This window comes from Mustela nivalis (assembly GCF_964662115.1).
Source record: "Mustela nivalis genome assembly, chromosome: 12".
Classification (NCBI taxonomy): Eukaryota; Metazoa; Chordata; class Mammalia; order Carnivora; family Mustelidae; genus Mustela; species Mustela nivalis.
Genome location: NC_139031.1, coordinates 2,469,095 through 2,485,922, shown reverse-complemented (window position 1 = coordinate 2,485,922; position 16,828 = coordinate 2,469,095). Strand labels below are relative to the sequence as shown.

General features: G+C 48.3%; 1 protein-coding gene across 10 annotated transcripts in view; it reads left to right on the top strand.

Moving 5' to 3' along the window:
* The window catches only part of RBM33 (RNA binding motif protein 33), a 125,765-nt gene that overhangs the window by 50,217 nt on the left and 58,720 nt on the right, over window positions 1-16,828 (top strand). For all 10 annotated transcript variants that reach the window (XM_082692898.1, XM_082692904.1, XM_082692899.1 and 7 more), the window contains exons 6-9: window positions 3,623-3,794; window positions 7,607-7,815; window positions 11,303-11,591; window positions 16,287-16,345. In XM_082692898.1, the coding sequence (XP_082549024.1) occupies window positions 3,623-3,794; window positions 7,607-7,815; window positions 11,303-11,591; window positions 16,287-16,345 (729 nt within the window). The remainder of the gene's footprint in view (window positions 1-3,622; window positions 3,795-7,606; window positions 7,816-11,302; window positions 11,592-16,286; window positions 16,346-16,828) is intronic.

Genomic DNA, 16,828 nt, shown 5'->3' with positions numbered 1-16,828 from the left:
TTTTTTTTTTTTCAGATTTTATTTACTTGATGGAAAGAGATCACAAGCAGGCAGAGAGGCAGGCAGAGAGAGAGGAGGAAGCAGGCTCCCCGCTGAGCAGAGAGCCCGATGCGGGGCTCGATCCCAGGACCCTGAGATCATGACCTGAGCTGAAGGCAGAGGCTTTAACCCACTGAGCCACCCAGGCGCCCTAGACTTTCTAATTCTTTATACCTTTAACCCATGAACAGTACTGGGGTTAGGGTCACTGGTCCCCGCTCAGTTGAAAATCTGCATGTAACTTTTAACTACCCCAGAACATAACTGATAAGAGCTTACTGATAACAGTCGATTAGCATCTATTTTGTATGTTATATGTATTATATACTATATCCTTACAATAAAGTAAGCTAGAGGAAAGAAAATGTTATTAAGACAATCCTAAAGAAAAGACATTTACAGTACTGTGTTTAACCAAACAAAAATTCACATACCAGTGGACCTGTGCATTTCCAACCTGAGTTGTTCAGGGGGCAACTATATGTGGCAAGATTTTGATAGAGTTGTCTATTTTTAAGAACTTTGATGATGATTTTCATGTGTACCCTCTGTTAAGAATTACAATGACCTCTTTCAGGTTTTCAAGATAATTAAGTAGTTAAAAATCAAGTCTTTGTGTATTTTTGGCAAAGCCTCACAATGAGATCACAGATACACATATTTAACTTCTTACACAATAGTATCTTACGATAATTTGATTTTTATGTCACCAGCACTGTTCTTCATTGGGGTTTTACTTATGGGTAGAATACTAGCTGGTACTTGTTAAAACTGTGGAGGGGGCGCCTAGATCGCTCAGTCATTAGGCGTCTGCTTTTGGCTCAGGTCATAATCCCAGGGTCCTGGGATTGAGCCCCACATCAGGCTCCTTGCTAGGCAGAGAGCCTGCTTCTCCCTCTCTCACTCCTCCTGCTTGTGTCCCCTCTTGCTATCTGTCTCTCTCTGTCAAATAAATAAGTAAAATATTAAAAAAAAAATGTGGAGAAACTCAGCAGTTGGCAGATAGGTTATTGGATTCTGTAAATCATATGGCCAAAAAAGATGGCTTTTTTTCTTTTCTTCTTTATCTTTTCTTTTCGAGCCAGTGTTTAGAACAAGAGGTGCTCAAAGGCATGAGTCTAGCTCAGTGCAGGCTGTCCAGTGGTCGGCTGTGGTTGAGACAGGCGAAGCCAGGCCGTGGTTTAGCTTGGGGGTTCTGGGCTTGTGTTGTTCAAGGCCTGCGTGGCCTCCGAGACTTCAGACAGAAGCTTACCTTCCAGGAGTTCCATCGCTCAAAAACTACCGTATGCTGTCATTTTGCGGTCCTGCCTTCCCTCCATTTCTAATCACTGGCAGCCAGGGTGATGTGTTCTCCTGGAGACCGGCCTGTGAGTGCACTCGTTGCAGCGTGTGATCGGCTTCTCTCTTCGGGCAGGGCTTTTGTGATTGCGCCCCCCGTGTATGTCCATAGTCGATGCCCTGTTGCTGCTGGTGAGCGTTGAGTGGCTCCTGTTCACGCAGCCATTCACTTACTGTCGGTCCGATCTCGGTGATCCAGAAGAGAGCAGTATGTTCCTACAGGCTCTTTACGTGAACGTAAAGGATTGTTTCTCTGGGGTCAGATGTCTGGGAAGGCGATTTGCTGGGGTGTAGACTGGGTTGGTTTGTGTCCAGCGGGCTGTAGTAGTTGCTCCAAAGAAACCATTTTCAGCTCATCCTTGTCCTCTCTCGATTTCTTAGATGGATATTTGGATACAAAATAAACTTTATTGATTTCAGTCTTGTCCTGTTTTATGTTAAACTTGCTCGGAAAATTTTTACTGAAATTACTGTTAATGGCTACATTAGAAATGACCATTGTAGGAAGTAGAATCTTTGCTTTATTGGTAGCCATTTCTTTCTTCCTCTGTGGCCTTGCCACACAAAACGCATGGTCTCTGGACCAGCATGTAAGGAGTTTGTTAGAAATGCAGTCTCAGGCCCCACCATGGACGTGTGGAATTACAGTCTGTGTTGTAACAGGGTTCCCAGGGATGGGTGTGAACGCTGGATTGGAGAAGCGCTGCCTCTGGAGCCTTACGGAAATGGGAAGCGTCCTTCGTAAATGAGCTGACCTTTGTTTGAGCAAGCCTAGCTGGGTCCATCGTCCGTGTTACTCAGTTTGGTTTCAGATATTCAGTAAGACAGAAATACTGATCTCAAATGAGCAAATGCCAGGACATGGGTACTTTAAAGTTCCATGGTAGACTGACTGTCGGAATACTGGAAGGTGGTGGTATCATCGTCATTATACAGTCCTTGTTTTATCTTCAGGTGATTGAACTCCTGAAGATGTTAGAGACGTGAGTATTTATAGCAATGAGTATGTGCATTCGTAGTTGATCTTTTTGTACAGATAGTGTTGGGGACAGAATAGAAAACCATTGTATTTTTGGTTTATGTTAAACTTTTTCTTGTGCATTTTCTAATAAAGTAGTTCATCTTTGTTTCCTTTGAGAGTAAAGGACATTTAAAATTATGAATCATGAGAATAAAGGGACAAATTCTGTTTTCTTTACGTTTATAAAACGTACTTAACTGAACCTGGCACTTGTAACTCTGTATTTTATCTCCCAGGAGGCTACCTAGACTCCTAGTGCAAGGGGAAAAGTGGTCAGCATCAACGGGACTGTCAGGGCTAACGTAAGAATTGTTGATGAAGAAATTTTTAGTTGGGATTGGTTGGGTGATATTTCTATAGGAATGCTGACATAATAAAATAAAAGATAAAAGCTGGTTTTAGCATGCCTGAGAAAAAAACCTAGTTTCGCTGTTGCAGTATTCTGAGCCAGAGGCAGTGATAAATGAACCTGGAGGTTGAAAGCAGGGAGAGGCTAAGAGTGAGTGAGGACAGATGTTTGGAGTCTGAAGAAACCAGCCAACCTAACAGCAGTTTTGGAGTGCGCGCCAAGAGTAAAAATCATGGCAGCTGAGGTCAGGAGGGACTGGGAATGTTGAGCCTGTGTGACAGGAAGGAGCGTGCTCTCATCGGATGTAAGTCACATGCTGGGGCGTATGCTGATGACTCGTGGAACTCCAGTGCTGGTTTAACGTATATATTGAATTTTGCTGGAATCTAGATCAGGCTTGAGGCCAGCAGGGACTTCTTGAAATTTATGGTTCTTGGGCCCCTTGGCTGGCTCTGTTGGTTGGGCATACGACTCTTGGTCTCGAGGTTGTGAGTTCAAGCCCAGAGCTGGACACAGAGCCTACTTTAAAAAAATTGGAAATGGTGGGGTAGGGGGGAGGGAAGAAGGAAGGAAGAAGTTCATGTTTTTTCTCTCAGAAGTATAAGTAAAAGTGTATTTATTGTGTACTAATTACAAGCAAGACTTGAACTTTTCCTGACTTTGTTTTTAATGTTTGAAATTATTTGTTCCTGGAATCAGTTTAGTGTTTTACATGGCCTTGTCATGGAACATTTTACAGTATGTTTACATCTTAAATATAAAGAACCTGTGTGTGTGTGTGTGTGTGTGTGTGTATCGATCATGCTTCAGTATTTAATTCAGAAGGATGTGAACTCAGTCTCAATCCCTTTCTGTTTTGTATGTCGGTGCTCTAGGGAGGTATGGAAACTTTGGAACTGCAGAAGGACATAAAAGAAGAATCAGATGAAGAAGATGATGATGATGAAGAATCTGGACGGTTACGTTTCAAAACTGAAAGGAAAGAAGGAACAATTATTAGGCTCTCCGATGTAACTAGAGAGAGAAGGAACATTCCAGAAACTTTGGGTAACTTTTTTTGCCTGTCTCCTGTCCTTCTTCACTCCTGTGTCAGCTTCCTTCATCGTTCTGTCGTGACGACTCAGATGGGCAGAAGCGGTTTGACTCCATAGGTTACTGTGTGTGCCGTCCAGAGAGCGCGTGGGCTGCGTGACGTTAGAGCTGAGTTACGGCGCTGTAGAATACGTTCCGTAAAAGTGACTGTCTTCTGGACCAAAAATATTTGAATAAAGTATCTGATTGCTTACTTTTTTAATAGCTTTTTCTTTTGGAGTTGATGGCTTGGGCCTGCTCTCAGGCATATACCATGCAGGTCCTGCTGGCTCTGGGGGTGGGGGGTGTGGTGTGGGGGGGGCGCAGGGCCATTTGATCCTTCTGGAAGGCTGATTCTGGACCAGACTACTCGTATTTTGTTCCCGTTAGTGTCGTTATAACCATCTTTTTTCTGTTTTCTTTTCCCGGATGTCATTTCCTCTCCATGTTTTATGAGTTAAGGTCCCTTGTTCATAGACATGATTGACTGACCTTCATTCTGAGCAGACGCTGCTTTGCAGGACCCGCAGAAGGCCGTTGCTAAGAGCAGAGGGCCCTTCACTGGTCACCCTCCCCTCCCCCTAGGGGTTTGATTTTTCCAGTGTCCAGTACAGAGGAAAGAGCAGTGGTTCTTCAATTTGAGCAACAGAATCACCTAGAAGGTTTGTTGAAACACAGATTCCCGGACCCACTGTCAGCTCTCCTGAGTGTTGGTTCAGGGCGCTGCACAGGATGGTCACGTTTCTGAGGGGTTGGCAGGCGGTGGTGCCCCTGCTGCTCTAGGATTCTTCTTTAGGAACGTCTGGGATACTGTGCTTTGTTCTTTACCTACTATTTGTAGGTATCTTGCTACCAGAGTCTACATGTCATCTCATATAATACGTATTTCTTGACAAGTGATGTCTTTTAACATTTTAAAGACAAAAATGATTTTGTGTTATCATTGATTGCTATTGAGAACCTTCCACTCTTTATTTTATTTATTTATTTATTTATTTAAAAAGATTTTATTTATTTATTTGACAGAGATCTCACAAGTAGGCCGAGAGGCGGGCAGAGAGAGAGAGGGGGAAGCAGGCTCCCCACCGAGCAGAGAGCCCCATGCGGGGACTTGATCCAACAAAAGATTAGTTTTACGTAGAAGAAAATACTGATTTTGAGCTGAGATCATGACCTGAGCTGAAGGCAGAGGCTTTAACCCACTGAGCAACCCAGGCGCCCCCATTCCACTCTTTAAAAAGAAGCTTGAAATCCTGCTCTGGCACCTCCTTTTCCTGACCCTTTGACCCTGCGTGTGGGTAGTGAGTTCCCTGCACAACCTGCAAGGGTGTTGGGTCTTAGTTGTTCTCGTGTTTAGATCGGGGATTGTTTAGTGAGCGGACCACGGAGTCGTGTACAGCTCCAGAAGCTGATACGCAGTTGCTGATGTGGATTTTGAATTCAGGTAGAATTTTGGGCTTTCCTGTAGGTAAAGATCTTAAGTAAGGAGTCAGCTAGCTTTCTGGGAACTAAGCCTTTCAGAAAATGTGACTTTTTCTCAGTCTTCCTGCGGTTGGTACAAAACCACATGCTTATTAGCAGATAGAGTTGCTCGTTCCGTACAAAGGATGCCGTAGGGTCTAAGGGTTTTAATTCTCTGTGGAACCCAGCTGAGAAGGGTTTATAGAACTGATACGTGTATGGGAGTGATGTATTTTGAATAGAAATGTCAAAAGCCATCTCTAACAAGTAGGTTTTAGTGACTGGTTTTTCTTAAATCTCAGCACGGAAGTTCAGAGCTGCTGCTGCTTTGGCCCTTGGAGGTGGACCTGAGAGTTCCTTTGAGAGCAGTACACGTGGTACCCCAAAGACTACTTTCAAGTTAGGCCTTTTTTTATCCATTAGTCTATGAGTAGGCAACAAGATTTTGTAGTATTCTAAATTTCACTGGCACATGTAAATGTTAAATTGCATTTTATTGCTTTAGCCTAAAGAGAGAACATTCTTACTGTTTTTACATATTGTTCTCTTGAAATAATATCCTTAGTTAATTTTGTTTAAGGCCAAGGATCTGTGGGAAGAATATTTTCATCTAGTAATAAACTGTACAAGAGTGATAGTGCCAGCAGTGGGATCCTGCCTTCAGTTTACATGATGGTCCTTGTAGTACAAGCAAGGTTTGTTTTCTTTTTTTTTTTTTTAACAAATTGCTTGATTGAAATTCTCTTATAAAAAAAATTCAGACTATCATTTGTTATTTTTATTTTGCCAGATAAGCTGTGTATTCTATAAATATTTATTCATTATGTATTAGTCCAACTACTATAAAAATTATTTATATGCAAATGTTATTAAACACATTGTAGGAAAGGACAATACAGTATAGAACTTTGTTACATTCAACTATGTCTCTTTACTTTAGAATATGGACATAGTTCAGAAAACACTTAAGAGGAAATTAACATTTCAGTTGAAGTTACAAATGTAATTTCCATCCTGTCATATTTTGGTGACCTTTTGTGACAGCTTGTCTCAATTGGAGGAAAGCATTTTTACTTGCTGATTAAAGATGTCATTTGAAACCATTTTATTACTGGGGATAGTGAAATTAATCTTGACACTTAGAACCACTAGAAAAATAATTGCTGATTCACCGCAAAAAATGGTGTATATGAACCAATCATGTAGTCAAGATTAGAGTAAAAGTCTGTGCTTGTTAAAAGGAGATTAAATTTTCTTTTGAATGGGGTCTAGACTTCTTTGAAGGGGAGGGCAATACTATAGAAACAATATCAAGAAAATGAAATGTGGCTTAGAGATTTTGGAAGAGTTTGGTGGTGATTATGGAATTCAAGGTAGGAGATGAACTGGTAATGTTTAAAATTCACCCTTCACTGTGGAAGAAAGTGTAAGAATGCCTTTCAGGATTCAGTGACATCTTTAGAAGGTTTACATTTGTTAATGTAAGATACCCCAATTCAGGTAGTATTTGAAAATAAAGGAACCGTATATGAGTAAGTCAGCTTTTCTCTTTTAGGAATTTATAATAATGTGCCAGCTGAAGTTTTTTAGGGCCAGAGTTAGTGTTTTTTGTGTCCTTAAAGCATTGGTCAGAGAGGTGAGCATCTCGTGGGCGTCCAACAAGCATTTGCATTGATGAGTTTTTTCTTCTGTGCCTTTGCTTTCATCTGATAGGGATTCCATATCAGACTGCAGGGATAGAAATCTTTTTTCACAGAGTAAAGGTCTTTTTTGATAAATCGGAAATGATGATGAGTTTTCCATTGTATGAAGTTAATTGATTCGCAGTGTTTTCACTGATAGTTTCGTTTACTTCAGCATAAGCAGTGATGTGTTTTATTTCTTCATTTGGAGTCTGTGTGCCACTGCACACCCCTGCTGCCGGTACTGGTCTCACCGAGCGCAGTGCACGGGCCAGGGCCTGGCCCAGCGCGCTCCTCCCCGGCACCGCCCGCCGGCACTGAGGGAGGGATCGCAGTGGCTTGAGGGCTCTGTGAGGTCGGGCCCCAGCCCCTTCCTTTCAGCTTCTCCCTGCACATTTTTGTGGTCTCCGGTGAAAATACTGTGGCTCCTGTGCCTCACTCCAGGTGAGGTTCACGGGCGGGCCACATCTTCATTTAACAGGTGTCACTCACACGCTGTGAGTGTCGCTGCCAGTCTGCTGACCTCCTGAGGGTGAGGCCCACGCTGCCTCGGGGTGTCTTGCCATGTGTATCTTCCCTGTTTCTCTTGTAGATCTAGTTTCGGCTCTTGGAAGAGCTCTGACATCTACCCATCTTTTCAAACAGAGCTTTCAGCAGAAGCCAAAGCTGCGTTGCTGGAATTTGAAGAAAGAGAGCGACAGCACAAGCAGGGGCGCTATGGTTCCAGGCGGGGCGGAAGGAGAGGAGGCTCTGTGGTGTGTCGTGCAATGGGAGACCAGAGGAGAGACAGCAGCGAGCGGGCGAGAATAAAAGATCACAGGCCGGCCCTGCTTCCGACGCAGCCTCCTGGCATGGTAAGGGTTAGTTTCACGGCGACAGCCCGAGACTTTAGAACAATGAAAGTGTGCCTTCATGGGTTTCAGACTTGGGGTGTATCTCCTAGTCTGAAATTAAGGTTTTATCGTAGGAATAATGGCAAAAGTTTCTTTACAGTCCGCTCTCACTTGTCCAAATTCACTCCTCCTGGTATTCGCATAGTGGGAGGATTCTGTATGCAGCTGCTTACGGAGAAAGAAGTAACCAGAGGCCTGTATCTTCAAGGGACGAGAGCCACCAGGGAGCCTGGCTTCTGTCCTCCCTGCTTGTAGAGGGCTGCTGCTCCCGAGGACCCGTACGCAAAACGATGGCTGGGTTACGTCCCGATCTAGGTAGTACTGTTGATTTTATCAGAGTAGTTGTTCCTTTATACTGTTTACCAGAGGTCTCTCCTTACGTGGAGCGGTTTCTCTTAGAGTAACTGTCTTCTCCTACTCGTAATCCTATACTTGGAATCTCACCTCAGTTGCATTTTGGGTGCATTTCGAAGATGAGATAGCGCAGAAGCATAGGAAGGAATTACAGTGGTTATTTTGTTACACGTTCTTTTGGTTAGCTTTAGGGTTTTATGGCTTTTTCCTTCGGAAGTCATTCTCCAAGGACAGATTGATTTAATACAAATATGCGTCCACTTTGACTACTGCATGTCCCTCCTACATTTTTATCTGAATTTGGGGAACGTCACACTTTGCCTCTTCGTAGACGTGTTCAGTGTCAGGAGGCATTCACTTGCGAAATGATGAGGGGAAAGGGCGCCTTACTGTTCCGCACGGGAATTCCGACTTGGAAGTAAAGGAAGGAGAGAGAAGTTGCCGATGTTGAGAACCGCTGTTTCTTCATACAGCTCTTTGTTTCTCACGCTTCTCACATCGCAAAAAGACTGGACCTTTCGTTCCTCCTTTCTCTTGCTCGTCCGGTGCCCGCACCCCCAGCGTCTCGCTGTGTACTGAACAGCCAGTTTGCTTAGTTTGGCCTCCTTGGTGTCGGGGGGGACCAGCCACGCAGGGGGACCTGTTCTTGTGTAATTGTGTCTTCTGTGATCCTGGAAAGAAGGGGAGGTCCACAGAGAGAGGAGGTGAACCCACCGGCCTCCCCAAAGAGAGGCTGGGCTGAGAGGAGCCGTGAGCGCTCCTTGGCTTGTTAGCCAAGGGGAAGACGGCGTGGCCGCCGCCCTGGGGGTGTCGTGTCTTCGGCATTCTCATGACCGAGCTGGGCTCTGCAGCTCACTGTGAACTGGAGATAAGCCTGTGGCGTGACCTGCTCGGCCTTGTGGCACTCTGGGCCACAAGCTCGGTGCCCAGCCGTGCAAGTCCAGGTGTTTCTCAGTTCCACTTTGCCAGGAGGGCCGAAGCTGTCGGAGATGAACTTAACCTCGCTCCCACCTATGTCTGTCGTCAGACCACAAACGCTCTTGGTCCTGGTTACCCCCCAGCCCAGAAGAATCTTCCTCATGTCCTTGCATCAGTGCATTTTGTCTTAGGTCAGTCCCTTGCTGCCTGGACTCTGCTCCCTTCAGCTCCTCTCAAGGTGCTCTGGGAATCGCTGCCTGCCCTGGGCCAGTCCTTCCTGCCGCGCTTGGGTGCCTCGCAGGCCCCACGGAGCTCCTGCGCCCCGAGCCTCCTACATCGGGCTGGGCGGCGCGCTCCCCTTCTATCCGCTGCAGCGGCCTTCTTGTCAGCCCTCCTCCTGGCCAGAGCTCTCGCTGGGTGCCATTGCCGAACTGCCACCGGCCCTCCCTGTGCACGTCTGAGTCCCTGGCCCTTCCCTCTTGCCAGCTCTGCGCTCCCCAGCTGCCCTGGGCCTCTCCACGAGGGCGGCTCACAGCCGCTACACTCCCGGTCGCAAATGCAGGATTTCCTTAGCACGCCTGGTGTTCGTGAGCGGAGGACGCGCCCCGCGTTCACCGTCAGGTCAGAGCCAGCTCAGACGGCCTCTGTGCGCGCTGGTGCCCGGCTCCCTGACTGTCCTGTCTGCGCTGCATGCGTCCCTCGCGCCTCGCCTTGCGCTAGAAGAGGCGCACGCTGGCATCCCGAGCGTGGGTAGCCGTGGATATGGGCTGGCCTCGGGGGTCTCTGGAACAGTCTTCCCTGAGGCTGAGGCCGAGGCCACAGATGGTTTGGTTTCCAGAGCGTCTTCGTGCCTCTGAGATGCCTCTTTCCCCATTGCTCTTCGTCCAGCCGTGGCCCGTTTCCTCCGCTAGGCTCTCGCCACAGCCCGCGGAGCGGTGAGTGAGACACGTCTTCGTGTCATGTCTTCGGCGCGTCATGTCTGTAGGTGCCCGCACGCGCTGCGGGCTGGAGCCACGGTCCTTCAGGCGCTGGCATCGGGCAGCCCAGCAGGGAAGGCGGGTGCTGCGTTACACGGTGCGTTAGCGAAGTGGCCACCTCTGCTACCGAGCATGGCCGGCCTCAGGAGTAGCCATGAGCAGGGCTTGTGCACGCAGGTGGTCTGGACTCTGCTGCCCGACCTGTGAAAGAAGGACTGGCATGAGGAGCCCCTGCAGTGCATCGTCGGGGGTGGGGGGTCTGGGTGAGGGGGACGCCGGTTACTTTGTATTTGGACCTTGACATAGGGGCTTATGACACGGGGTGGCCCTGTGCTTAGCGATCGTGCCCTTGTGGCTGCGTCCCTCCCCTTGGGTCTGGTGTCTGATGGGACCATCCTGGGACCCCTGACTGCTTTGGGTGTCTGTTTTCTTTCCTCTGTCCATCTTTTGTCTCCATGGCTACGGTGTCACTGCTTTCTTGCTTTCCCCACAGCCGCGTCTCTGCCCTCTTCCTCCTCCTGTCCCCGCCGCCTCGGGTAGCTGGGCTTTTCTTGGAGGCCTTGTGCCCGGCATGGCTGCTTGTGCACATCCCTATCTTTATTCCCTGGTTTTCTGGAAGAGGAGCAGCAGGACCGGCTGTGGGGAGGGCGAGGGCAGCCCGGGCTCCGCCGGCAGCACGGTGCTTGGCTTGCTCTGGGCTGTTATTGGCTGAACCAAAATTTTGTGAACTTTTGGAGTCCGTGTGAGTTATTTTATTTTTTATTTTTTTAAAGATTTTATTTATTTGACGGAAATCACAAGTAGGCAGAGAGGCAGGCAGAGAGAGAGAGAGAAGCAGGCTCCTTGCTGAGCAGAGAGCCCGATGCGGGGCTCGATCCCAGGACCCTGAGATCATGACCTGAGCCGAAGGCAGAGCCTTAACCCACTGAGCCACCCAGGTGTCCCCCCCATGTGAGTTATTTTGAGGCTGTGATTTTTCCCTCCTTGAGGCTGGTTCGCGTTGTGAGGCAGCTTGCTGGGGACGGGTCGTACAGCTTACTGGTCCCACTGTGTGACTCCAGTTGTCCCTGCAAACTTACTTCACAGCCATCCCTCCCGGTGAATTCACAGGGTAAATCTGTAAGGCGCCAGACTTCCCTTACTCTTCTTCTGAATGTTGATTTCTGTGAATTTGTCTCCTCTTTTTTGGTGGTTTTCAGACGCACTCTCCAAGATTAATCCCTCCTCCGCAGCCTCAGCCGCCGCCGCCGCCACCGCCACCGCCGCCGCCACCGCAGCCCATCCGAAGTCTGTTCCAGCAGCAGCAGCTGCAGCCTCTGCTCCCCCTGCAGCACCCGCACCACGCCTCGCCCCCCCAGGGCGTGCACATGCCGCCCCAGATAGAGGCCCCGAGGGTGATGATGACCCCGCCCCCCGTGACCCCCCAGCAGCCCAAGAACATACACATAAACCCTCACTTCAAAGGGGCGGTGGTGACGCCCGTCCAAGGTACGTGTCTCTTCTGTTCTTGTAAAGCCACGGGGTCCCACGGCCAAGTTGTCCTCACAGGCACGTCTCTAAGGACGGCTTGGCTTCTTTGCTTCCTCCCCTTGGCCCAGGCACCTGCCAGCTTGATGGGCCAGACTTGTTTGCTTAAGAATTTGTTCCTTTTGTTTTATAACGTGGTGGGAAGCACTGAGCAACTTCTCAAGTTCAGGGGCAGCAGAGGTCATTGCAGAAATGCCCAAGCTGGTAGTGTTCATCAGTCCTCCAGTGGGAATGTTTCCCCGTGCGTGCCTGCTGCCCCGTCCGCCCTGGTGGTCAGGTTCAGTGAGTAGCCACACGACCGCGTGCTACCACAGGCAGCCGGGAGGCCACTTCGGAGTGGGGGGTGTGGGGCGTGTCTTCACACCTCTGCTCAGCCCACACCGATTGAGAGACTTCTCGGTCTCTGGCGTTTGAGTTGCGTTGCTGAAAAAGAGTAGATAAAGCCATCTGCGCTGGTGATCCTGCTGTCTAGGAGACAGGGACGGGCAGCGGGCAAGAAACATCACGTGTGCAGCGTGAGCGCGCAGAGCACGCGCCTGGGGCCTGGAGTCGGCCGCGCAACGTGGGAGACGAGGGCGGGTCAGGGAGCCGGCGATGTCACTGTCTCAGGGGAGAGCGTTCCAGGCAGAGGGATCAGCAGGGGAGCGTGAGACCACGCCCTGAGTGTTCCAGAACCAGAAAGACCTGACATGACGTGAGTGGACTGGTGAGGGCAGAGAAGAACCGTGGGACCTCTGTCATGTGAGACTTCCAGCCCTCCGAAGAGCCGTGGTTTTTCCTCTGAGCAAAAGGGGCTGTGACTGGAGGAGTTTAAGGAGGGGAATGACGTGATCTGGTTTCCGGCTTAGAAGAGTCATTTTTGCTGCTATGTTGGCAGTGGGTGGGCTGTAGGGGCAGGTGGAAGCCAGCGTTCAGCCAGGGGACGGTGACGCTGACAAGGGTGACACACGATGGTGGCTCAGATAGGGTGGTGGCGGTGACGGTGGAAAGCCGTCAGCTGCTCCAGCCAGCAGGATGCGATGGACCAGGTGAGGGTGCGGGTGGGCGGAGGCAGAGGGGCGCTGGGGGGTCTAGCGTCTGAGGCATGGACTTAACCGGCCCCTGTGGTGGTGCAGAGTTGGTTTTGAGCGGGGGAGGCCCGAAGTTCTGCTCCAGATGTGCCTGCAGGTGGTGGCGTCCACAGTTAGTGAGAGTTTAGACAAGGAGGTCTAGGTTCAAGTACAACTTGCTGGGTGGTTGGCACATAGGCAGGTCGAGAGCCTGTGCCCAGTGAGAGGCCCAGAGGAGGGAAGTTAAAGTGTGGGGAGAGCCCAAGGCCTGGAACCTGGACAGCTCGGGGCCTGGCACAGGGTAGCAAGGAGGAAGCGGAAAGAGTTGTGGGGGTGAGCGGCGGTGGGAAGTTGCCTGTGCCGACAGGGCGGCCGTGGGGTGGACTGCAGGCTGACGACCGCCCTCGTTCTGTAAGCGGCTTCCTAGGTAGGACAGGCACCTGCACTCAGTGTCGTTTGTCAGAAGAATTTTACTGAGGTCAGCATCGGTTACTGTGTATTTCCTCGTAAACACTGAGTGGAAAACTGGCAGGTGGTGGGTGCACAGATACTCTTTAGCCTAATAAAAACAAATAGTGTTAGAAGTCTGGAGTGGGAAAGCTCCAAGGAAACCCCAGGACAGTGTCCAGATATGAAAACCACGTGCCTTGCCAAAAAGTCCGCAGCCTGACATACTGAAGGCAGGCCTTAGGCCGCAAAGCTCATCGTTCTGTAAGTGGAAGACCAGCTCTGACAATGGGTTTTACACTCTTGGAACCAGCGGAATGATTCTTCAGTGTGAAACTGGCTGCTGCGGAGCCCATGTTCCTTCTTTAGTGTCCCTTTGGTCTTGAGCTGGGCTGCTGTGGGGGGAAGGGTGCAGCCCTGCCCTAGCTGGGCGTACGCACAGGGCACTGTTGAAGAGTCGCGTGTTGCCCAGGAGATGAGTGTGCCCTTCCTGAGAGAGGCTGCCAGTGTCTGCACGTCTCCTGTGCCTAGCGCGCACACTGCCCCAGGGTCTCGGAGCTGCAGGCCACTGACAGGTGCATGGAAATGTTTTAAAAGAAGTAGCAGCATAAGCATGTCTTTTCCTGATTCCTTTTCAGGGATACAGAGGGTTCCATCATATTATAATTAACCAGTTTTGGTGGAAATTTAACTAGTGTTCTAGATTTTTGCTTATTTAACTGTTGTAATGAATTAAAAACTTGATCGGTTTAGTCTGTTAAATACATGGGACAACAGAAAGATAAATGTTAAGTATCAAATATTCCAAGTAGAGGGTTCAGCAAGAATGGTGTGTTACCTTTATAAGTATTAAATTCTCTGCTCACGGCGCAGAGAGAGGCAGCTAGTTGGAAGTGTCCCCTGCTCACGAGCTCTGGAGACTGCGGAGCTCCCAAGGGACACTCTGCAGAGGCCTGGGTGGTCTGACCGAGGCCCTTTCTCCAGGCTGGACCTCTGATCTGCCCCTCACACCTGTCCTTACGTGCTCTCTTCTGTCACTTTTGTTCTTTTTCCCTCCTTTCTTTTTTTGTTGCTTTTTATAGTTTACTTTAAAAAAAGAAAGAAAGGGACGTCTCGGTGGCTCAGTGGGTTAAACAGCTGCCTTCAGCTCGGGTCATGATCCAGCGTCCTGGGATCGAGTCCCACATCGGGCTCCTTGCTCCGCAGGGAGCCTGCCTCTCTTTCTGCCTCTGCCTGCCTCTCTGCCTGCTTGTGTGCTTTCTCTCTCTTTCTGACAAATAAATAAATAAAATCTTAAAAAAATAAAAAAGAAAGAAAGAAAAGAAAAGAAAGAAAGCCAACTAACGAGGAGGCTTCTGTGTAAGAAATCTGTTAATTATATAATCATCAGATTTCTTCCCAGAGACCGCTCCTAGCTTTCTTGCTCTCATTCCCTGCAGGTAGAGAGACTTAATTTTTTCTTTAATCTTTTTGTTGTAGTGGAGGTTTCGGACGGGAAATTGGTATTTAAGTGCCAAGTTTAAAAATCAGTGGTACGTAGTCTTGAAGGTCTGGGTACTTTATATTTGGTGTTTAATGTACAAACCCTCATCTTCATGTTGTTTAGTAGGTAATTGTCTTTCACCTTCACTGTCATCTTTTGAGGTCAAAGATACTCTAATGGTATCTTTCTCTACTTCACAGTCTGCTGTTTTGCTTTGGTTAAATTGATGAGCTCTTCCCCCTTCCCCAGTGCCTTTTAGCAGGCTGGGCAGACCTGGGGACCAGGTCTTGGTCCATGTAAAGTCTCTCAGATTGACCTCTCCTCGGTTTGAAATTTTGGATTAGGCTTTCTCTCTCTCTCTCTCTGTCTCCCAGGACTTCTGCCATTTTACATTTTATCCAAGTAAGTTTCTTTTCACCACACTTTGTATTTGATGGGTGCTGACTCGGCTCTGTACACACCATACCTTTAAATTGGACTTGTGGACGTCTGGCCCTCATTACATGGCTTGATGTCTAGAGTTCCTCGAGTACCTGTAGTAAATAAAATTTATCATAGTGTTCTGTTTTTACAATAATTTTGACCTTTAAGCTGTATCATTTCTCTGTTTCTCATTCACCAGACATTTTTTAAATTAAACGTTTGGTATGTGGTATTATTGCTATTTTATTTTCTCTGTATCCTCCCTTGGCTGGTTGTTCTCTGTGCATGTCTGTGTTCTAATCTCTTACAAGGACACCAGCCAGCTGGACCAGGGCCCGTCCATGTGACCTCATTCTACGTGATCACCTCTTTAAAGGCCCCTAGCGCAAATGCAGGCCTGTTCTGATGGCCGGGCGGCTGGGATTTGAGCATGGGCATTTGGGAGGGGACCGCAGTTGAGCCCGTAATAGCTGACCCCCTGAGAGCTTACCGTGTGCATGGGACAGTCATCGGGCTGTGAAGTGAGAGACAGGGTACACCCTGGAGAGCAATCCGCAGGCCGGTGGTGGTTTTGTTTTTTTTTCCCTCCAAAATCAAGATCAGTACAATGCATACGTTTTAAGTAGCTTGAGCATACCTGATTCAGCCCCAGGGCGTAAAACTGACATGTGGCTTCTTCCCTACTATAAAATATCTGCTTTAAAAATGACATGATTTTGCGTTCCTCTGGTAGATGGATTGGAGTTCTGCTTCTTTAAAAACAACCACCAAAACCGAACCTCTGGTCTTGGTGTGGTAGGTTGTGTAGTACATGTTCCCTTGTAACGCTGCCGTGGGCATGTGTGTCTTACTTCCTCTGCTGTCTCCCTCCCTGTCACTATTCTAGAGGATTTCAATGTAAATCTATGTTTGGTTGGAGTCCGAAAATGTAACTGGAGTAGGTTGTCTGGATAACTGGAATATGGATGTGCAACACGGGGCCGTGTCTCGTTTTAGAGCAGGAAGCTCTTTGTTGCGAAGCGTTGTAGCTCTGCATAGGAATCCCCCGCTGAAATCTCAGCTTCTGCGTGTGCCGGCCCACGTTCCGCTTGCCCATCCTTGTCTGGGGTGTAGGTTAAGTGTGACCCTGACAGAGTACGGGTACTGCACACAGAACATACATTTGCTATTAAACTGGACATGCTGTATTCCTTTCTCGGTGGGCTTGTTTGTGACGTAAAGGGTGTTTGTAACCAGAGCTGTTTTTCTTCCTAGTGCCCTTGCTGCCAGTCCCGAGCCAGCCGAGACCCGCTGTGGGGCCGCAGAGATTCCCAGTGAGTAGCAGCTGCTCCTTCTGCTGCAATAGGACGAGCATACGTTTGCTGAGAAACATTCAGACCGCAAATACGCGTGGTTCCAACTAAATAAAGTTTAAAGATTTGTAAATATTGACAATAATTTTTGCACTGGAAAATGTTTGTTAAAAGCTTAAGGTCAATGGGTTTTTGAGAATGGAATTAATTTTGTTTAACTGTAAAAGTGTTGAATCAGGATCATCATACAGTGCCTTTCATCTTAAAGAGGTAAATTTTGATTTCATCATTGAAATCAGTCTTTAAGTACTTTAAGTGAGAAAGGGCCTTGCTTTATCATGGTGTGTGTGCATGCACAGGTGGATTTGCATATGTGTGGGTGTGTGTGCAGTTCTGGGGGATAATAATGACCTCTCGGGGCACCTGGGTAGCTCAGTCGGTTAAGCGTCCGACTTTTGGCTTCGGCTCAGGTCACGATCTCAGGGTCGTGGGATCGAGCCCCTG